Source organism: Bombus pyrosoma, linkage group LG16 (assembly GCF_014825855.1).
Source record: "Bombus pyrosoma isolate SC7728 linkage group LG16, ASM1482585v1, whole genome shotgun sequence".
NCBI lineage: Eukaryota > Metazoa > Arthropoda > Insecta > Hymenoptera > Apidae > Bombus > Bombus pyrosoma.
Window position 1 is genome coordinate 5072552 of NC_057785.1, and position 24740 is coordinate 5097291.

The following is a 24740-nucleotide window of genomic DNA, read 5'->3' on the forward strand; positions in this document are numbered from 1 at the left end:
GGCCATAGGGATGTCTCTAGACGTTACGAGCTTAGAGATTGTCAGAATTGGACTGTGGAAGTTTATGGAGATTCATATATTGATCAAAATATTTGAAGAATGGAAAGGATAGAAGAATAGAATACATATATTGGGTTGGCAACTAAGTGATTGCGGATCTTGTCATTAGGTGGTATTGACAAATCCGAAATCACTTAGTTGCCAACCCAATAATATGTAGAAATATATGGAACGTTTAAAGTAAATTTGTTATGACATTTAATGGATGAAACAAACCGTTTAGATTCCACTTTTTCAGTTGTGTGCATAAAAATATAAAATTGCGCGAATATCCGTAGTCTGATAATTTGTGTTTCGTTGGATATTTTATATATTTTTCCGTATTACATGCATTTTGCCGATTTTTGCAGCTATAAATTTTTCATAGATGCATAACCTGTAGATTGCACATAATATGAAAAAATATGTCAAATATGCAAAATAGAACATGCGTCATAACGGCGAGTAGGCGGGATAAATGTTTACTTTTCATTTTTGTAATCATTTTACATTTCATGATAAGAAAACGAATTTTCATAAACGTTCGCAGTCCAGTTACAATGTTTCTTCAGTTGGGAAAGAATATTTGATATTCTCGCTTTGTCTTCGATTTATTTTCGAGGGGTGTTTTAATTTTTCCTTTAATTTTTACCTTTATACTTTTTTTTAGGAATTTTATTAATTAAGTTAGGAAGCATCGAAGTTGTTTTCAATTACCTGGAAAAGGGAAAAAGAGCTTTGGAGACTCTGATATTGGTTCTCAGTAGTAATGGTCTGTGATAAGTGAGGCAATGTACAATATTAATACCGTGTCTCCAATTTTTATAATTTTAAGATTGGTCACAAGACCTGAAAGGATTTTTCTTCTTTTCTCGTTAATTTATTAGAATATTTTTTTAATTCAATAATATTTTCCATCTATTCTGTCTCTCATTAACAATATTATTTCTTTTTCTTTTCAGGTGAAGGTCATCAATGAAGAAACGCTTCATGGATCAGACCAAAGCCCAATTACCGCAGAAAGCTTGCATTCCCTGCAATTTTTCATCCATCATCCTTTCATAAAAGTATTTCTTTACGTCTCATTTCTTGAAGTATTCACATCTGGAATCTAAATAAAAATACTCAAGAGAGAACCAGTCTGCACTGCGACATAATTAGTATACAAAATCCAAACTAATATACTGATATACTCATATACAACAAATATATAGATATTGTTTCCAAATGGTTTCCAAGGTATTGGAAGAGAAATCAATGTGGCTAACATAGTGCAACCCCTAACGAACAATCCTCGACTCTTTCTATTATTCTCAATACATGACATTTAAAGAGATATATGGAAGCAATGTTTTAAAACCATCACACTGGAACCTCACATAACTTGCTCAGAAGAAAGAAGCAACCAACCACGTCAAACATATTTTAACCGCTACTAATCTCTTCTATATTCTTCCTATCATTGCGGATATTAAATTCAAAGGAATCTACAGCATCGTTATCTGCAAAAAACTACTTGATATTCATAAAACTTGGTCAGAACAAAGACGAGAAGCAACAAACGATGTCAAGCATACTCAAATCACTATTAACTCTTCTTCCTTCTTTCCATTATTGCTGATATATAAAATTTAAAGAGATCTACGCAATCAGTATCCCCATAAAGTGGTTTGAAGCTCACATAGCCTCCTCAGAACAAAGAAGAGAAGCGATCATTATCGTCAAACATACTCAAACCATTACTAGCTCCTTCTACGTTCTTTCTATCATTGCCGATATATAATATGTAAATGAATATAGAGAAGCAACATCTGCAGAAAGCCACTCGGATGTGTCATATCTTCAGAACAAAGAAGAGAAGTAACCAACATCGTCAAACACACTGTAATCGCCACTAAATTGTTCGTCTCATTATTGCTGAGATATAACATTTCAAGGAATCTACAGAATCGATATCTTCAAAAAGACATAATATACTTCTTCAGAACAAAGATCAGTAGCCAGCGCGGTCAAAGATACTCCAAACACTACCAAACTCTTCTCTGTTATCCGTGTCGCAACATAGAAGCGATTAGTTATTAAGAGAAAGCGACAGAGCAGCGACGAGTATAACTAGAGAATAAAAAGGTTCTGGAGCTGGGTAAGCGACGTGGATCCTAGTTCCGAAGAGGCAGCTTAAACGTGGAACGTTTTTCGGTTCAGAAGAAATTCCTTTTGCCTTTGTCAGCGTTCCTCTGCACGAGATAAAGGATTCAGCCAGCCAGAATTCGTCCGTGCAAACGATAGAGAAGACAGGAACAGCGTGGCCGCGGGGATATTCGATTGAATAGCCGAATTCGATTACGTTTCGTGTTGGAGAAAATGGTTTCCGATGGCGAGAGATGAAGAAACCCGAGGACAGAGTATATTTGCTGTATGTCGCATGGGCGTGTTCGTTGAAGTTGTATGGATGAGGAGGATGTAGAGGTAAAAGGAAGTGAAAATGGACAATTAAAGGAAACATGGGCATCGGTAATGCCATTGGCAATAGCACGCAGGAGTTCTGCAGCGACAAGTATAAGGACTTTCAGCCTCCAGATGGAGGTAAGTACTGGCAGAATATTATGCTAAGTTGTAAGTATAGTAAGTGGGAAGAAACGGTATAGAGGTCAAAATATTGAACTGAAGACCTTAATAAAAGAAGTCGTGCATACGAAGTAAAAATTGTAAAATGTAAAACAATACAGTAATTGTAAATTAGAAGTCTTGATACAAAATTTAAACTGTAAGTTACACGTAGAAACTTTAGCTGGAAATTGAAATTGTAAAATGGAAGCTTTAGTATATAATTCGGATTATAAACGAGGAACGTTAAGCTGAAATTCAAAGGAGGAATAATCTACATGAAACAAGAATCCCAAAAAGGGATTAGATTAGATTAGAAATTTTAATACGAAACTCAAACTGTAAATCGCAAGTAGATACCTTAGTTTGAAATTCAGATAGTAAATTGAAAACTTTAGTATAATATACAAATTAACGTTTGAAATTTAAATAAAAAAACCTTCATATGAAATTCAAAGAAGAAATCATACGCGTATCAATGAAAATTTCAAAAAATAACTACACAATTAAATAAATGCATTGAAAGCAGGCTAAAAATAGAATTCTACCAATAAAGAAATACCATAAAGGAAGAAATTCCATCGATAAGGAATCAATCGATATACAGGGTGTCTGAGCTACGTAAATGTGATCACCTAAATATCTGGCTCACTTGTAATCGCGTAAGAGGATTCTCATGACGAAGATAAATTATTTCAAGAGACGAGTGAAGTAGACTTGAGAAAAAATTCTTTCCACCATTACATGTGCCCCTTGAAATTGTGTAACTTTGTCTTGAGAATTTTACATTTCAGATCTTCACTGTGGTAAGGTGTCATGGTATTGGTTTTTCAGAAGCAATTGCGTAACTACAATATTACACTTGCACTTTGCACTTCCATTTCGCACGAATCTTCCGTACACATTGCAGTCTACTTCTTCAGCGTAGACCTGGAACTGGCGGCTTTAAATCCCATTATCTTCGTGTACACTGAACGATATTTCGCTTGACTGATCAAACTGATGACTCAACTCGGAAATTTTATCCGGGTGTTCAACTTCCAAGATCCGACCAGAAGTCGTTTAACTTGATCGGCCAATCAAAGTGGACAAAATGAGGCCTGAAACGTTTAGTTTCAAGATAGCGTTAAAGAAGTAGGCTACAGTGTGCAGGTGCCAAGTGCAAGTGAAGCAGCTTTGTCTTGAGATGTTTCTCATTTAAGCAATACAATGGGTAATCAAATTATTTAACAAAATAATGTGTACGTAAAGAATAATACTGTCTACAGTCTTGTGAAATATATATTTGTAACCTACAAACATCACTAATAATTGGCTAATAATAATAATTAGCCAATTGACCTACTTAACTAAGTACGTTACAAATACTTTTGTCTTCGCTCTTTTCTTCTTCTTCTTCTTCCAATTTCTTCACCCAGTTTACACACTTATATCTTTCTTCTTCGTTGACTAGCTCCTCTCTATTAACTGCCCAATTTCTAGAAACCTACACTCTATTATCATGTGCTCTGAACTTTAAATTTCTGTATCTGTCCCCACTCTTCTCTCAATATCATCTCAATATCTACAGACTTATCTTCTCCTTCGTCGTTGACTGTCTCTTCTCTACTAATTGGCCAATTTCCAGTAAGCTACACCCTCCTGCCGTGTGCTCTGAATTCTAAATTTCCGTATTTATCTCCAATTTCCTCTCAACATCTGTTTCACTTAGAAGTTAACTATTTTAATGTGAAATAATATAGAATAGAAATTTAACATGCAAGTGGCTGTAACAGTTTGGTCACTCACGCATCAGCCAGATACTAAGGAGACTCAATTTAGCTAAGACACTCTGTATGCTACAAAATATAGAGACGTCTGTTCCCTGGGATATTTCGGTGGCTCGTTCCGCATACGAAAGCTGCAAACGAAATTCAAAGAGCAACCAATCTCGTATATCAGTTAGATAGTCGGTTTCAAAATTGTATAATGCAGCGACACGCGGTCCAGTACGAGGAAACACGGTGTGACAGTAATGTGGTTCACGTATCCGTTTCTATTTCATTTTACAGAGCTGTGGTGTGAACCGGTCTGGGACTCTTTGCTCTGCTGGCCACCGACCAAAGCATCTACGACGACCAAACAGAAATGCCCGTTCGAAGATGTATTCGACGCAACCAGTAAGTATACACGTGTCATCGTTTGATGAATGCACATTTAAATTGCTTGTTACCTGGGCTGATATACACTGTGTGTATGGATGTAAAGCTGGAACGTAGGTAGAAGCAAAGGAGTGAAGAGAATATCGAGTAATAATGTAATTAGAATTTATATGTATGGAATTTCCAAATACGTTTTGAAGATAGAAATCAGGTTTGGTGAGGACATGGTGATATGTTGATTGTTAATCAGTGAGTATTTCCCTAAGATTTATACACACAGTGGCTACAAATAGTATTTGCACACCATTGTATGTGTTATAGTATTCGCATACTAATTAAAAAAGAGTTAAAACTTTTTGAAAAATTAAAATCTTTCAGTTTACCATAGAAACAAATTTCTATTTTTTTCTATGATATAGAATTAGAAAATACATTTCTTATATTAAGGATTATAGGAAATATTTTTTTTATTATTCTTTTAAGGATTTTATATTATTCTTTTAAAATCTTTCATAATATGACAGAGACAAATTTCTGTTCTCTCTTTCTTCTTCTGCAATACAGAATGGAAAAGTACAGTTCCTATACTTTGAAGTATAATATTAAATATAGGATGACTTTTAAATTTTTATTTCGAATAATTGTTACAAACCAGATAAAGTTGGATTTGCAAGATTAATATCCATCTGACAATAAAGCGCTGGACTGTTTGAACTGAAAGAGAATTAATTCTATTGTTGTACGTGGAATGTGTCAGTGCTCTTTAAGAGGTTAAGCCGGGTTTTTAAATGAGAGACTGTGAGAAGAAAAATAAAAAAGTATTCTGTATGAGCAGCCTACTGAAAAGGAACATCAAGAATGGAAGAAAATGCCAGAGGAATAATATAATGTATTCTTAAATGACGTAAGCTTTGTTTCCAATGAGTCATTAAACGTGAGAAGAAAAATGGGAGATATTCCGCATGAGAAGATCAGTGAGAAAACGAAAGAAAATTCCAAAAGAATAATTTAGACTACTTTTCGTTGCTTAAGCCCTGGAAAGACAAATGAAATGCATTTTCCATAAGAAAAGGAGCTTCAGATGTGGACGGAAATTCTGAAAGAATAATGCAGATTTATTCTTAATCGCTTAAGCTTCGTGTCTTCCGTAAGGCCTTCAACGTAGGTATAGAAAGTACACCGTGCATAAAACAGTCGGTACAAAATCCATTTAGAATTCGAGAAAGAATTAAGAGACTAACCTAGTGCGAGATGCCTTAAGCTTCGTTTCCAACATTTGACTATGAAAGGAAAAGGCGGACTGTTAATGAAGTAGATAGCTTGGCAAGCTACCGATGCCTATACCAAACTACTATACTGAACAAGAACAGATACGCAAGAATAACAGACTTATACGAGGAATCTAAATTAGACAAAATGTAAAAAGCTCTTACAACGTGCAACTTGGAAACGACCCGTTACTAACGAACATCATAGGCAATTAAGATAGACTAACGAATGAAAGAGGAATCAAATATAAATTTCCATTGGAGGATTTGGAAATCAGAAAACTTAGTAAAAATAATTAAACGCAGGAAACGTAAAAGATACATAGAGGACTCAATAGGTGATGATTACGTGGCAGAAGTAAATATCTAACTTTAATAAATAAAGAATGAATAAACGTTTCCAATAAATACCAGGTAGACTTGAGAAACTACAGTTAGTATTAATTAATTGAATAGTTTAATAGTTTGAATAGCTTTTTAATAAGAAGTTTAATAAACACGATCTCGATTGAAGTATTTTTAGCTTTCAACTAGCTTAAAGGATTTCTTCCGGGGAAGTTTGTCATTATTTGAGATGTAATTAACGTCGTTGGTCAGGCTTTGAGAAAGTTGAATGCTTTTCGGTGTTATTGACTTATTAATCCAGCTCGTCGAAGCGAAACCTTGAAATTCCACGGTGGCTAAAGGCGCATTTGCATAGCAGAACGTTGGCGGAAGAATGTTGACGAGTTCACATCGGCGATCAGAAATTCCCAAACGTTCGTACCAAATTCTAATCAAAGGAGAACCTGAGTCAAGTTCATAATCTTTATGGAAAGGCTCCCTAAATAGATGGCGTCCCAAATGTAAAACGAACTTAAAGAGTCACTCTTAAGTACTTCTAACCTAAATCGTTGCTACTTAACCCATGATTATTCCTCTTTGCTTGCTTTTCTCCGTTTCTTCGTCCTTCTGGAAACTTTAAGAGAAGATAAGTTTAAGTTGGTATTCTGGTTTAGACCGCCATTTTTTCTAGGTATACTTTAACTTTATATAAATTTCTAAAAAACGTAAAAAACATTGACAAATTAAGAATTTAAGATTATCTCCATTAATTTTATATAAAAGTCCTTTACATTCCAAAGAATTTCATAATTATTTCAAATAATCAAACTTATCATTCAGCTTTTCATAAATTTCCCTAAAATGTCAACCAATTTGTATATATAATAATATATGTATCTATATAATAATATATCTTCCCCCAAAGACATCGACGAAATTTGTAAGACTAGTTCAATCAGCGGAGAATAGAATTATTGTTAAAGAGAATGGAAAAAGACAGTTAAAGTGGGTTTGCCGGACGGTTAGTGGTAGTAACATGTGACAGCGTTATCGAGTGCAATGAAAATGCGACGAAGTGGGTCGAGTATCGGGAGTTCCCTGGTTCTCATTCGCACTGTCTGCCTGTTATTGTCGTCGTGGAAACGGAAATGTATTGCGGAGACCGGGTGGCAAGTTCAAGTAAGCTGCCCGTGTCAGCGAATCCCGGATAGGAATCGATGTCATCACCTTACTACACGACTCCGGTTAAAGGAGACCGGCCCTAAATATACATATGATATAATATATGTATAATACTAAACATATAATGTTTAGTGAACAAAAATATTGTCACAGATTAGATTTTTGTATTAAATCCTCTATAAATGTATAAAACGTATGGTTTTTTGTCAAATTTTTTCCTAAAATAGACTTTAAGTAGGAAATTAAGTAGTAATGCAATCCTAACCTTCAAGTCTGAAATATGTTTAAGTACAATTCGTCATCGTTAAACAGCTTTATAATGAAACTAAATATTTTCTTAGCGACGTAAGATTTCAATTATTGCAAAATTGATACAAAAATCGATTCTAGGATAACTGGAATCGATATAGGGCCAAACAAATGATCAAACAAGAGATATACTAACTGATCTGAGAATTGTAACCAAAACAAAAATTTCGGTTCCCCATGCATGGTTCCGTAAAAATTTCTCCTTCTTCGTTTCCCCATTCTTCAAAGTTATAATTATTGCGACCGATAATAATAACGACTGATAGGTTAGGACGATGTAATGTATTGAACTACGATTGTAATAGGTCGCTCTACATTACATGTATAACTCGGTTAGGTTTGCATTGGTTTCCAATCTGCAAAGTATTACCTGATTAAACACCTGTGTGCGTAGGTTAGATTTGTATTAAATTTCGAAAATCATTTTGTTGATTCACGATATATCCTCTGGTTAATGTAGACCGATGTTAAACAGCTGTATCATGCAATCAGATATAGGTTATGAACCGTTATATCTGTTCAAGGAACATCCCTTGATTAAACAGCTTTCCGATACAATTAGGTTTGAATTATATTTAGAGTCAAATTACAAATGTACTGAACGTAAATTTTCATATTGACGCGATGACATGGTAATAGCCATATCGACCGTGTGGTTACATATAGGTTAGGAACACAGATTAAGTAACTCTTACATTCGTATTTTATGGAAAAAAGATTTTCCAATCTAGAAATTTTTATCTCCTGCTTTATTCAAGATAGTTTTATTAAACAAAAAGTATACTACAATCATTACGATTTTCGTATTTTACATAAAAAATAATTTTGCAATCTGGTATTAACAGATTTTGAAATCTTCTACCATTTTTAACATGAAGAAATGTGCTCCGAAATGTGCAAATAAATAAAGAGTACTACAGACATCGTAATTTGACGCGCCTGAGCACTAGCATCCAATCTCCCAATGCAATTTCGGTGGAGTCAGGCGCTTGGAAATTTACATTTTAATTTCATTTTACCGAAAAATAAACAGAAACGAATCACGTACTTGTTACATATATAAGACCAAAAGTACTCTCTACAAAATGCCCACCCCTAGTGTGGATCGCATATGTTAAACCGAAGAAGTGTTTCTGTATATCTTACTTACCGGTTGCATATGCGTATTGATAAAAGATGTCTACAAATATTTAAATATGTTCGTTTTGCGAAGCTATATAGGATTTAAAAATGCTACAATGGAGGATTAAGATTTACCATTCCAAGAATGAAAACCTTCAATCATTAGACTTTCCAAGAAAAAATGCGTCTCGCTCAATTTACCGAAGGCTTCCACCTAAAACCGAGCAAAAAATGTCGTTAAAAATATCCGATGCAGACAATCCGATCTAGGATCGAGTTCTGTAAAAGTAAATCTCGAGGAAGATAACGACAGAAGATAAATTTCGCACTGAGACGAATCTGTGAAACAAGAAACGAAATGATTCCTGGTGATCCAATACCGAACTCTATGTAATGCAGCGAGCTGGTATACTTCCAAGTCCCCTGACGGATTTTCGTATTGTAACAGCGCGAGGAATTTGCATGCAGGTCAGGTCGCATTCAGCACAGTAGCGAAGTTGAATCGGGTACACCGTGGAGAATAGAAGAACGACAACAACGAGTCACATCTGTCGTTAATCCACGAAAATTTCTTTTCTCTGCGCGTCCTTATTTTCCCCCTTTCCTGGTTTTTATTTTCTTATGTTTTCTTTTTTTTGGAATGATTACGTCCTCGAATTATATACGCCACGTTTCTGGGAATCGTAAGTGGGTTAAATTGGGATGAAGTGGTCTTTCCCAGGATTTGAATCATTGGAGATGATGAGGATTTTAGGGAATTTGTGGTTTTTGATTTTTTTTGTTTGTCCTTTTCATTTTTCCAAAACCTAAATTTTTAGGATCGAAGATGGATTTTGTAAAATATTCTTGTCTGTGGTTTTCAAAAAGTTTTAGGTTTGAATGCCCTTTTTATTATATTTGTGTTATACTTTCAGCGTCTTCTCTCTCTTCTTCTTTTTTTCAAAATCAGAGTGTTTAGGCTTGGATGTGAATTGTGGAGAATATTCTTCTTCATAGTTCCTACAAAGTTTTGATTTTTTAGTAGGTTTTTTATACTATACTTTTTATCTATATATTTTTAGATCTTTCTTCTTTCTAAATATGAATGTTCGTGGTTGCTTAACTTTGTGAAGTATTCTCGCTTGTCCCTTTTCCCATACTTTTAATTCTATTTCTTAGTTATTCTTTAATTAAGATTATATTTTTCAAATACTTAAATATTTTTTATGACTTGGACTTTCTTAACTTATGTGACTTTCTTAAAATATCCTGACACACGTATTTTACAAGTATTTCTGATCTCGCTTTCTTATATTTTAAATTCTCTTCGACATCTTCTGCGCATTCACTTGAAACTAAACTTCGTCTTCGTGGGCGTGACTTTCTTAGAATATTGTTTTATCTCTTTGAGACGTATTTCACATATTCTATTCTTTATCTTTCACTTTATCTATACATCTATCTTTATGTTTCAATTTGCGTAAATATTTTCATTTGTAGTGTTTCTAATTCCATTTTTAATTTCCTAAATAATTGTCATCCCAAATTATGATTTATCTTCATTACAAGCTTAATACTGATGTCTACTCTCATGTTGCACGAACATATCCGATTTCAAATTCTGGTATTTCCATTGCTCATTATATTACATTTCATTACAATTGTGGTTTGCAATCTAAGTTTGGTTTCCCTACTATTCCATAACCTAGTATCAACTTCTAACCTCAATTTACACAATTTGATTCCGTACTTACAACCTAAAATTTCTTAGAAACTCCAATCTCAATATTTCAATATTTCTAATCTCAATTTGTAATGCCCTCAAATTCAATTTTAAGTTCCTTGAACATCATTAATGCAATTCTCTAATAATTTTTAACTTTATCCTTCCCAGACTTTTTCTAACCTGCATTTACAATATCTCCAACATTATTTTGAATTTCTACTTTCAGATCCTTAAACATTTTCGATTTTAATTTTCTAATTTCAATTTTTGAACGCCCCTAGTCTGAATTTGCAGTATATCTAACTGCAATTTCAGTTCAGTTTCTATTCTAGTCCAAAGTTTCTTAAACAAGATTAATTTCTAATGTTCTTCTAATCATTTCTAACCTCATCTTCTCCATACATTTCTAACCTCAATTTACAATTGCGACATTTTCAATTGAAATCATATTTCCATAATTCATATCACTATTCAAAAAATCCTCAAATTAACTCAAAAGAATATAATAATTTAATAATAATCGCAAGCAACAGTATAAACTGTTTCCAACAGATTTTCAAATAAGAAAAACTTCTGTTCTCCAAGATCTCACGTAGAAATGCGAACATACAGCCAACGATACGATGGAACGATTTATTTCTACGGAATATCCGCTTTCAGATTCGTTCTTCAATTGGAAAGAAAGGGAGTAGGTATTATCAACGCGGAGAAGAATGCTACTGCTTATTTTCTTCGACGTGTAATTCCTTTTTTTTCGTCGTGGCTTTTTTCTCTCCTTTTCTGGAATCACTTGGAGAAGTGGCTACATTGAATTTCCATGTCCGTTTAAATGCCAGCTGACTGGTGGGCGGGATTTTGCCACTTTTCAACTGAAATGAATACCTACCGAGCAGACGAGAAAGACAAACCATTCTTCGATTCTGGATACTTCTCTGATCATTAGTGAAGCTTCTGAATCTCTTGTTTACGCAGTATTTTTTTTTTTCTTTCTTTTGATTTTAATGTCGCATCGACAGGGTCATTAGCGACAGCTATGCCTCGGTTGTCCTCTACATCTTCTTGCTGTTAGATTTCATAGTATATTTGAGCTTCTTTTAAGTATTTGAGAGTATTTTTAACGTGATTCTGAGATGTCAAAGTTATACTAGGACGAAGTCCGTAGTTTTGTCCCTGTACAACTGTGTTTCAAATCTTCTGCACTCATAAAGCAAGTGGTTTGCCGATAGCATCTGGTTCCATTCTTTTATAGATATTCGTGTTTAATGAAGCTCCTGGTTTGAGAAATCTTCTATCACGGGGTTGGCATGTGGTTGTGACTCAAAAATCAATACAGGTATTATGATACAGAAAAGATACAGAAAATACTCGCGAATTTCATCAATTAATAAGTGACTTTTTCATTTACCAATCAGAAGAATGCCATTTTTCATAACATCATATTTTAGTTTTCAAAGGAAATTTAATCTTGGGATTATCGTGGCTTATTTACAAAATTCAATTTTATTCAGAAACTTAATTTTATTTATACAGAAAATTAATAAAATGCATTGATAATCTTATAAAATTAAATTTTACTTAAATAAAATTTCCTTTTCAATTTATATAAATTTAATATGAATTTTATATGAATTTCATTTTTGGATTCATTTAAATTTAATATAAATTTGATATGAATTTTATTTTTAAATTTATTTAAATATTATTTTTAAATTTACATAAAATTGAAGAAATTTTATTAATTAATTTTAATCTCAAGTTTAAAAATGAAATTCAATTTCTTATTGTTTAATTAATACCTTGTTGTAGTAGCTTCCCATTGCTTTTAATCATTTAATATAAAAAGGTTCTTCTATTAATTTGAAAAATAACCGCTTTTAGTTAAATTCATATCTGCGATGAAAATGATGTAATTTTTGGCGTTTCAAATTTTATAAAATTCTACTTTAATTTTTACCCTATCAATTGAAAATAAATTTTAAAATATACCATTTTTATATAAAATTTGATATTGGTATGCTTCAAATCGTGGAAAATGATACTTCAATTTAATTTCAAACAAAAATAAATTCCACAACGAGAATTTAATTCCTGGAAGGTGTTTTATTATATCTTTATTTGAATAACGAACTACAATTAAATATAGCTTAACTTCCTCTTCTCACTCCTATTTCTCCTCTATATAATCACATTTTTTTCAGTTCACTCTATCTGTATATGGCCGTGATTACATTAAAAGCTTTAATGTGGTTTAATTTGGAACACATAGTTCCTACTTCAGCGGACAAAGTTCGCGTGTAGTCTTGACATTAAACGGGCAAAATCAGAGAACGAATGCCAGGTTTCAGTCTGACTTCGGTTCTTTTCCCCCAAGCTGCGCGTACAGTGCTTCCATAAAGACAAAAGGACAATTAAAAAGATGAATGCTAGAGGCTCAAAGGTCTCACTTCTGATTGCTAGTAATTGCTTGCGATCATCCTTGAAATGTTAGAAAAGTTTTTTGAGAATCTTCAAACTGTCTCAACTCTCTTCAAACATCAGAAATTCTTTCTTTCCGGGGAATTTGGACAATATTTTTGTTTGACATATGTATTTTATTTTTCACTTCAACGAACTGTTAATCTAACAAATTAGGGCGCGCACGGTTTTATTCGGGCAAGCCACGCCTCACAATAGTCACGTATGACAAACAGAGATTATATTAAATTTTTTAATACGTTTATGAATAAAGTTTCCTTTTAAAATTTTCTTTCATTTATATTTCCCTGATGAAATTTTTTATTTTCTGTTTTATTTACAAGCTATGGCTTGTCCCAGTTATTAAAGTCAATCTGCAAATGTTCGTTATAAACCAAACACTATACAGGATGTTTAATCTTTCTCGACCCGTGTTTATCGTTCGATTTGAGGACCACTGTGCACCCCGTTGCTTGGACTAATCTACTTTCATTCGTGTAAGGAGGGTTGCCCGCGTACAGGGATTTTTAGGTCAATTTTTAATTGACGATAGCTAAAAAACAAAGCCAAAAACGCAATTTTTTTATTCTTGATTTTCATCTTATTTTAGCTTCAAGAATCACTCCTTACATTTTCTTACATCTGTAGCTGGACATCCTGTATGTTCATTATAAGAACATAACAACTCGTACTTCCTCTTTTATTCTTCAGATGTACTCGAGTTTACGGGATATTCATACTTAATTTCTTTTTCATGTATCGTCGCTCTGTTTCTTCTCACAGACGCTAAAGAAACCGAATAAAACTGTATTATGTAATGCCTTCGGTTTCCGATACTTACTGGAATATTAACTATCGTGTGAAATTGCACCGGTTTATCGAGTCACGTACTGGAAATAAGCTCCTCCAGCATTCGCGTTCTGGTATTGTGGATCATCCCCGATTCATGACGTTGCGAATCCATTTACTTTCATGTGCGAGACTAGAATAACCCACGACATACATCCCTATTTCAGTTTCTAATATTTCTGCAAATTTCAACCAACGTAATCCAAATAGTACTCAAAATCTTCGTATCTTTGTTTTATTTTACTTTTATAAGTTGTTAAATCGGATTACAAGTGAAATTGGAATTTCTTGGAAAATGTTAGAGACATCAGAATGTTCAAATCATTACTATTGGCGTAGCAAATTCCTTATTTAATCTACATTTCTTGTTTTGATTTTTAGTAAAGTTTTAGTTAGTTATAATTTAGGATTGTATGGTTAATTAAAATCATTATGGGAGTTCTGTAAATTATTTCACTGCTCGATCCTTAGAAATTATTGTCGTTTTGCAACTTCTACCAATTGTCAGTAATTGTTACAATCATTACCATAATGATTGTTATTAATAATTGTTAAGGATCAAACAGTGAAATAATTTGTAGAGATTACAATATATTTGTGTATTGCACAATATATTTGGATGTTTAATTATTTAGAATACGACTTATATTGAAAATATTTGAATTTGGTTTATTCTTTTTTTATCATAATAAAATATCGTTCTTTCCTTGAAATCTGTATTTTGCGTTTGAATTTTTGGAATTTTTTACGTTTTGTTTCCCTTTGGGCGCCTGACGACGAGCAATTTACTATGCATTGGTGGAAACTGTGTTGGCAGTTCACCAATTTAATTCACATTTTCCGACAGCGTTGCGTTTGCTAAATATTTCGCAAATTTTATTACAGACCAAGCAGCCAAATATTCTGTAACATTTGCGAAGTAATTGGAAATAATAAAATTTGCAAAATAATTTGCAGATATTAAACATAAATAAACGTAATTAAGGAGACGAGCGAACAACCCGATTTACATCAGTGGTTGCTCGCTATTTAAAATTCTTCAAAAAAGAAGATTTCTTTTACGAAACTCAAAGGTAAAATACAATTTGTCAAAAAAGGAAAATGTTTCGTAGCAATAAGACAAGATTTATGAATCGAATTTACTCGGTTTTCTCATAAATTAAAAATTAAATTGAAATTGAATTAAATTGAATTGACATTAAATTAAATTAAATACTTTAATGGTCAATAATTTATACCAATGACAATAAATTGTAATTAATACAATAACGTGCTATTATTAATAATATATTAATATTAATAAATATTAGTTTAATCAATAAGAATAGTATTGGTACTAAGAATAGATGATATGTATTTAATACGTATTTAATCATTTTTATTATTATTTCTTATTAGTTTACTGTGTTAATTACTGCTGTATCCTTCAAGACCATAATTAAAAAATTATAAATTTGGGATCGATAAAAATTACAAAAGTTATGAAAACTTAAAGATTGGTAGAACTATCAAAATTACAAAATAAGAATAAGGATTATAAAGAATTATACGTAAAATATATTGCTTCAAAAATAGGACAAATCCACGTAGCTTTTAAATCCAAATCGAATACGCCAACTTTTAACCCTTCCGCTTCGAGTGCCGCTTATAGACGGCACCCGCGAGATGACCTGTGGGTACGAGCGCCTCTTATAGGCGGCGACCATGTGACGAATCTTGGGTTCGGTACCCCGTACATCGGGCGTACACCAGTGCCATCTGTAGTCAATAATATATTTTTTCGTTATCGGCGGAACATTTTCTGTTGATTTTATTGATATATTGGACTAATCATTTCTTAAAAGTTATTCATTGTTGAAACAACATCGAAACGTTTTACGCAATATATTTTAAACATCCAAGCGATCGTATACTATTTCGTGCTAAAAAATCTATTAAATCCAGTGAAACGATATTTCATATACGATTCTTACAAGAATTATTGTTATTTAAGACTTAGGAAAACGTACATATAGCAACTACGCACACTGTGCGCATTTGTGGCGCGCGCTTCCGTTCAGTGACAGTACTTCGGCGGATTGGATTGCCGAAGCGAAAGGATTAAACCAATTTCCAAAACTCGACATTCCCGTTTATCGCGCTAAACAATTCTCAAACTTGTTCAGGATTAGTTAGACAAATGTTGGTAGTTAGAGCTTGTTTGATTCCAGCCAAGTGAGATATTTTGGTTAATTGCTAATCAAACAGTTTAATTGGCCAAATTAGACAGATAGTAAATCGATTTATCTTTCTTAGGTTTTGTATAACACTACAATACAGTGTAAGGCAGTACAGCTAACACTGCACCGTACCTGATACCATCGGAGAAGTTTACACTCGTTAAATTGAGCGTGCTGTTTGTTTAGAATCGGTGGAGAAGAAGTGTGGTTACAATGGTCGATGGGAGGGTCAGAATGGGACGAATAACGAGGAATACTCGCACGGCTGGGCAAACTACACAACTTGTTTGACACCAGAAATGCTCCGGCTGCATGGAAAAGTTTACACCAACACCGTCGAGGGTAACGTGAGTGTCTTAAAAGCTGGATTATTATCAACTGAAATTCGAACTAAATGGATTAAATGAGAATCAGAATTGTATCCATTTAAATGGTAAAGCCAAATATTAGCGTTCAAATATGAACACTAAAGAAATACATTAGGGGCGTTCAAACACAAATTATTTTAGATACAATAAAATTAGTATTTAAACTAGGGATCAGTATCTGAAAGCAAATAATATTAAATATAGTCAGATACATGAGTAGCGTTGTTACAATTTTTTTTTAAATGCATAACGCGAATGATCTCGAATAGCGTCAAATACATGATTAGTGTTCAAGAACAAATTTAATAAAGAAGCGATTTCCTATATAAGATTATCTTGACGAGATATAATAGTAAAAAGTAAGCAAATAGGTGAATTTTAAATAATATGTTTATAACATTAAAAAATTATTTTTTTCTATTTTTTTTTTTTTTTATTTATTAGAAATGAAAATTAAGAAATTGAGGTGACGTGATAATCCAGAGATAAAAGATTGATATATTTTTTTATTTTGTTGTACTGCAAGAATAAAATTGTATCACAGTATAAATATCCAGGAGCTTTTTGTTAGATAAGATTAAAAAGAATCAAATGATGGAAAAGAGTCGTGTAGCTATTGGATGATAAAGCGTGTGGAAAAACGTAAAAACTAGAGACGCGTAATAATTTGTGTAAAAAAGCTAATGAGAATTAACTTTTTTATCGGTTGTACCTTTTCTTTGTTTTTCAGATGAAGCTGGACATAGCTGAAAAAACTCGAACGTTAGAGTTCGTCGGTTTAAGCATCTCTCTGGTAGCTTTGCTTGCTTCACTTGCCATATTCTGTCGTTTTAGGTAAATTGTTTATCATATCAAAATTTGTCTACCTAAAAGGTAATATTATTGAGCAATATTTCAATCACTATTTTATTACAAATCTATAGCGAAATTGAAATACGTATCTTGGAGATTTGAAAGAAATCGATTGAAAGCCGATTGAAATAAACGTAACATACTTCTAAAATGTGGAAATTAAGCAAAGTTTTCTATGAATAAAAGAATAAAAAAAAATATTTTTTTTTATCGTAAATACGAGCTAATATCCTGCCATTTAAAAGATAATTTTATTGTCAAAGTACGATAAAATTAAAATATATATTTATTTTGAAAATTTGAAAAAATCAATTAGAGCTCAATACAAATAACGATATTGTACCTTTATAGTCATTTTGAAAAAGTTTCAAGAATGGAAGGAACCTCAAAGACCAATTATGGGTTTGGTCATTATCACCTAATGACCAAATCCACAATCACTTAGTTGCCAAACCCAATAGTATATTTTTTTATTCTAAGTATAGCTGATACTAGGCTATTTCTGTTTTCCATTTGTCTTAATGCCAAATATCAAGATAGCACAGTTATATAAATAATAATTTATCTCAGCAGAAAGATGGGAAATACAGCTGTTGGAGGGAATTAGGTTAAGTCCTTGCTAGAGCTTTATGACTAATGTAATGAAACCTTGATATAGGCATACGGTTTCCGAGATACTGAAAGCCATTTATTTACAAACGAGACACAAAGATTTCAACACCTTTCTCGTTAACAATGCCACATAAAAATGGAAATAAATTTCGTAGAACTGAGATGATAATATTTGTGCGACTCTAGGTCCCTGAGAAACACAAGGACCAGAATACACAAGAATCTGTTCGTCGCCATGGTTGTCCAGGTCTTGATTAGATTAACACTGTACATAGACATTGAGGTCCTCAGGAGGAAGACTTATGGTATTCAACATGGCATTGGAAACACCGTAAGTGTTGGTAGTTGACTAATAAATAGTTGCTTCCAAACTGTATTTGTCAACGTATTGATTAATTAGTATACCATGAGACATAGGAGATTATATATCCCTTACATTTGATATATATTTGGCTACCGAATTGTCATTGTTTTCCACATATACTGATACACAATTAGTCGTAAAAGTCTACATTTATCGTCTGAAATTTGGAATAAACGCTTAAAATTGAAAAATATTATTATTATTATATTACATATAAATTTTAATTGCAACAAGAACAGTATCTTCAGTAATTTCTTTGGCATAAAATTTTACATTAATTGAACATTTTCTGAAACATATACGCATTTAAGGAAAGGCAACAATCTATTATGCTTTTTTTAAGAAGTAAAACGACACAAAAATATACATATTTACATATACTTGCATGAAGTTATAAAAGTGTAGATTTAATATTATGTTAGTAAACTTGTAGCTCTTCTGTAGACATTAATAATGATCTGCAATCTTTGCAGAATTAGAGATTTTATAATTTCTAAAGTAATTTCATCTCAAAATATACTAAACAAATTCAAAAATATTTTATATTGGTAGATAACAATGAATGATTGTATGATAAAAGTGTGTGTAGAACTTTGTGAGCGATTATATATTAAGAAACTTTATATGAACGAGGTACATTTTTCTTCTATAAACACACGTCCAATCTGTCTTCATTTTCCAGTAATAAAGCTCTAAAGATATAACGCTTGGGTGCCTGACAGCGAGCAACCCGCTGTGCATGCAGCAGCTGGCACGCCGTATTACTCGTTGTCAGGAGTTCAACTATTGTACTTTTAAAGCTTCAGTACTAAGAAACAAAGTAAAATCAAGAACGTTTAGTAATAAAAAATGTTGGTTTTTCCACCCCCTATTATTCTACATTTGAGTGTTTTAATTTATATGTATATATAATTATATATATATTAATAATCTGAAATTGCACATTTATTCTTTCATCAGAAATATAATTATATGAAATAGTAATATTTATTAGACATTATGTAATTATCATTAGATAATTTAAGTGAAAGACAATTTATCAATAGTAGTAGGAGAGTTAATCTATAGTTGTAAGATATTTTATATATTGGTTCAAGTTATTAATCAGACAGAAATTTCTATGATTAATAAAATTGAGATTTAATAAAAACAAATCAGTTTCAGATAAATTATCTGTAATTCTTGCAAATAAAAATACAATATAATTTATTTCCAACAAGAATGAAACATTAAAAAGAAAGAAATTATTATATTAGTATCTTAATTAATAATATCCTAATTAATTATTATGTAACAATAATTGTTATTTCCAAGAAATTAAAGAAATTGAAAGAGATGATGAACAAGTGACAAGTTAAATTTATAATTAACAAACGTCAAAGACAGTCTGATGTTAAAATCTACTTTCGAAACTCCTTTTTCTTAAAGCCTGTGCTCTGTGAGGCCAGCTACGCCCTTTTGGAGTACACCAAAACCGCTATGTTCATGTGGATGTTCATAGAGGGACTGTTCTTGCATAATATGGTCACTGGTAAGTGAACCGATGTTTATTCTTCAAAATTTCCTTTACATTATCAACATAGAAACCGAAGAACAAATATTTCACCAGGCTTTCGTGGCTCTAAGAGCGAACGATTCAGTTCTAATTAAAAAATTGTTTGCTCTCAAGTTCTTGTTCCTACTAGGAAATTCATATCTTCCTTTCCAATTATTCGTTCTATTTTTAGCTTGATCACGTTGGTTCAGTAAAAATTTATTCTACTTGTTTGCTATTAAATTGGAATCTTGCCAATTTTAACAACTTGAATTTAAAATTGAAAAATTTTTGTGAAATAAAATATCTTCATCCAAACTAAAGATTTTCTATATTTTAGGGAAAATATTTATAGTACTGATAACAAATTTCGAGTTCGTTTAGGAGTGTATCAACAGCATAGCATCTTGTATGTACAAGATGTTTTAGTCCTTTTCTAGCTAAAATTTATAAGGAATTTCTATAGACATAAATAAGAAATGAAATTTACATAATTATTGGTCGATATGAAACTTTATTGGAAAGTTACAATGCAAAGAGAAAATACCAATGATTATTATCTTATATTCAGTCTCCTGCTAATTCTGTAATTCGAAATTAATACCATAGATACCAATAGCAATCTCCTTTAAGTTACTAAATTTTTTATTAAAAAATATTCTAAGGTTTCTTCTTAAATTTCTAAGTAGGTTTTATGAAATATTAAAGTAGTGATTTTAATTAGTGTATTTATCTTCCAAGATAAATATTAAATAATTGTAAGTAATTTTAAATATTAAGTATTTTGGGATAAGTGGAGTTAACAAAACACTCTGTATATCTACTAAGACATCTGAAACAATTTCCAAATAACTGACCTAGTTAGCTAGTTCCAATAAATTTTCCATGTTACAAAATCCTGCTTTGTTATAGGAATCAAGAGTTTAAGTGAAATTCTATCAAATATTCGCACCGTCTTTTAATTACTGTTCCAGTAACGGTGTTCCAAGAAAACTCATACTACAGGATGTATCGGTTCATCGGATGGGGATGTCCCGTCATAATGACGCTAGTTTGGGCCATCATCACCGCCTTCTATTACCATCCAAAGTCTAAGTAAGTCGGAGATTGCCACGTCTTATAGGAAATGAACCTGTAGCTACATGAAATTCAGTTGTGGGTGATTAAGATTCTAAAACTCATCCTCTAAGTGCATCTACCTAAAGTTTCCCTTCATTTAGTTAGACACCATGACAGATTTATTGAATACCACTTTCAGATGAGATTGCATTTATCATGGAATGGTGTAGAAATCTATTCAGTCCTCAACTAAATCTTAAACTTTCTCAGCTGTAGAGAAAACTGTCCATGTAAACTTTTTGATATTTTTACAAAGAAGATAATAAATTTCACCAGAATTAAATACACTTGCCGTTTGAATAGTTGATAAATTATTTAAACAAGAGCCAATTTTTCTATATGTAAAATATATAATGAAATTATATTATGTAAATTAGTATAATATAATGTTGTGCTTAATACTTGGATTTCCTATTCATCATCAGTTCTTGATAGAAGTTTGTCAAATAAGAATTGTTTATGGTGCTTGTATCAGATTTACCAGATGCTGGTCTGGATACAATCTGTCTTCCTACTTTTGGATCCTAGAGGGACCTAGATTTGCAGTGATATTGGTGAGTAATATTAATTTGGAAAGATACATTTTAATTTGCAACAATGTCTAGAGATACAGGAAACTATAGAAATCTTTCTATTGATTTTGATCCTTCAGCTCAATTTTCTCTTTCTACTGAACATCGTCAGAGTGCTCGTGGTGAAGCTTCGACAGAGTCACACCAGCGAAATCGAGCAAGTCTTGTAAGTAATTCACATGACAGTAACTTCTTCTAAGAACGAAGTAAATGTCACAAGCAGAAGATAAAGTAGCTAAGATACAACGAGTTGTCCAATCTTATCAAGTAAAAAAGAACAAGGATATTTAATTAATAGACTTCACGAAGGCTGGGTCAACGTGTTTATACCATACTCACAACTTTTTAATTAAAAGTAGGAAAGTAGTGGGTAGAGAAAATAATTAAATTTAGATAATTAAATATAGGGGAGGGAAAACATTACATAGCAATATAATGTAATATTAAATCCAATGTTGTAATATTAAATTAAATTATTTAAATTAAATATTAAATATTAATATTTATACATATAATATGTATTAGTAATACATATAATTATTAATTAATTATTAATAATAATAGTAAAATAATACAAATTGTGATCTCTAAAAAAAATATTTTGCTGAATTACAAAAATAATTCTAACATCCTTTGCTAATTTTTTTCTTGCAGGAAAGCTGTGAGGGCAGCTGTGGTGCTTCTGCCTTTACTAGGCATCACCAACGTGCTCTTCATGATCGAGGTACCCCTGCACAACGTGAAGAAGTTCGCTTTGTGGTCTTACTCCACGCATTTCCTTCAATCCTTTCAAGGTCTCTTCATCGCAACACTGTACTGCTTTTTAAACGGCGAGGTGAGGCAATTGAACTTAAAAATGAACAAATTTCTCTATTTCAGTCTTCTTTTGTTTCAAATCGAATATAGTATATTATACATATAGTATAATATAATCAGTGGATTAAAACCCTAAAGTGATTAAATTATGGAAGGAAACAAGGAAGATGATAGGGCATTCTTGGGAGTACCAAGACTAAACTCCAAGACTAAAACTAATAAATTATTATTAATGATTTATTCTGATAAGTTATACTTCATGTTTTAATCTTATATTAAATTTAGTATACAAAATTGATCAACAACCTTCCAATGTTTCAAAATTGGGTCACAACTAATATCAAATATTCAATTTTTAATCTATTAACATTAAATATAGTAATTTACGTTAAAAACGAATCAAAAATCTCCTAATATTCCAAAAGTAAATAGCAACAAACCAGAGATTATAGTTAATCTTCGAACAATTGATACAAAAACACGGCGTTTCGAATTCGCAGAGCTCGATTTAGGCTGAGAAATAAATTACTCTAAGATGAGGGAGGCGCAGTATCGAGTAAACATTAGTCTGGATTTATCAGGCGTGAAATTTACGTTGTAATCACATTCCACCCTACTCTTAATTAAATTATTCAAATATGCATCGTAGTAAGTGAATGGTCGGTTTAGTGATACGATTAAAGATCAATTACTGTCTGGTACACACAGGTGAGGCTCGCTCTGGACAAAACTATCTCTGTCTACCTTTCTCTGAGAGGAACTGACTTACAAGCAAGAAGACAGTCGACATTCAGTGGTTGTCAACCCCAAAGAATCGCGTCGGGTGAGTGAATTAATGAATTTATTAAATATTTATAAATTGTAAATCATCTGAGTTTCTCTTATAAATTCCTGATTCTCATGAGATTTAAGTAGAATGCTTTTGAAAATTCTTGGTCAACTTACAATTCTTTTAAGTTTGATTAATTCCACTTACAAAAATATAATCCAATGAATTACAATTTTCCTAGCATTGCATATAATTCTTTATAAAATAAATTAAATTAAAGACGTGTAATTAGAAATGATGGTTTATTATTTGATACAAGGTAAGCCGGATAATACCAGGATATATTTTCCATTTATCAGAGTATGTTAATATTTAAAATTCTATGCTAATAAACAAACGAGATTAATAGAAACATACATCTGTTTGACGGGTAAAGAATCTATTAAAATATTAGAACAAATATCAAAATACTAATTTGAAAGGACATTCTGCGTATATGACACTCTGATAAAATAAAATTGAAATGAGCTTTCTCACATGATTTACGATATTCCAAAATGATCGAATATTTGTTCTCATTATTCCATACATTCATGCATTTAATTGATAAATTAATTAACAAATTATACTACGATCTTATTAACTTAAAAATTTCTATTTATTAACATGTAGCAAGAAGGTAATGAATTATTAATTAATTAAATACAGTGGAATCTGACGATTGGAGAATTCTGAGAAATTTTTGACAAAGCAATGTTTATCGTAAGCAAATATAAAGCAAATCCAACGAGCCGTGTTTTGGATCGTTTGTTTGTATGGGCCAAATTTACCCTTTGTTCGAAGCGTGCTTGACAATTCATCGGCAAATTACAACTGCAATTATCCAAACTGTGCAAATTGTAATCGACAATAATGTTCCACGATTCACTTTGACTTAATTATTATCGTTGCTGTTGACGCATAACAAGCGCGGTGAATTATTTAAATAAAATATTTGCCTTTGAATTAATTAATATCGTTACTGTTGAATTTCAAGCATAAGAAATTATTGAAATAAAATATTTGTATTTGGATTAATTGATATTACTATCGTATAGCGTGAGTATGGGTATCATACAAATAATATATTTGACAAACAAAATTAAATTAAATTATTCAAGTGAAATTATTTGACAAGCGATTTCTCAAATTATATTATCACGTCACATTTGGTTACATTTAATTTAAAATATTTGTTAACATATAGGTACACATATTGATATTTCATTTGTAAATTAGCAAAAGATCTTTCTTTTTACTAATATCATTTCCTAACAGTCATCGTTTAGTAATTTAATTATTGAGTTTCTATATTATAATTATTCCGATCTATAAATGGGGAAATTAGCCAAAAGTTTTACAAGGCAGAGATAGCAGAAAATTTCTTTACCTCAAGAAATTTTATTCGTTGAGGGGCAGAAGATCAAAGAACGAAAAGAATAAGAACAAAGAAAGTGGCGGAATAATGATTGTTAATAC

The 24740-nt window shown here is 31.8% G+C and overlaps 1 protein-coding gene across 10 annotated transcripts in view; it reads left to right on the top strand.

Annotated features, from left to right (window-relative positions):
* The window catches only part of LOC122576615 (PDF receptor), a 70485-nt gene that overhangs the window by 39440 nt on the left and 6305 nt on the right, over positions 1 to 24740 (top strand). For all 10 annotated transcript variants that reach the window (XR_006319817.1, XR_006319818.1, XR_006319813.1 and 7 more), the window contains exons 2-12: positions 1002 to 2622; positions 4695 to 4802; positions 16403 to 16563; positions 17315 to 17418; positions 18235 to 18379; positions 19841 to 19943; positions 20921 to 21041; positions 21541 to 21619; positions 21718 to 21803; positions 22292 to 22472; positions 23162 to 23276. Coding sequence is in view for 4 of the 10 variants with exons in the window: in XM_043747199.1 (XP_043603134.1) it covers positions 2541 to 2622; positions 4695 to 4802; positions 16403 to 16563; positions 17315 to 17418; positions 18235 to 18379; positions 19841 to 19943; positions 20921 to 21041; positions 21541 to 21619; positions 21718 to 21803; positions 22292 to 22472; positions 23162 to 23276 (1285 nt within the window). In the remaining 6 variants the exon portion in view is untranslated. The remainder of the gene's footprint in view (positions 1 to 1001; positions 2623 to 4694; positions 4803 to 16402; positions 16564 to 17314; positions 17419 to 18234; positions 18380 to 19840; positions 19944 to 20920; positions 21042 to 21540; positions 21620 to 21717; positions 21804 to 22291; positions 22473 to 23161; positions 23277 to 24740) is intronic.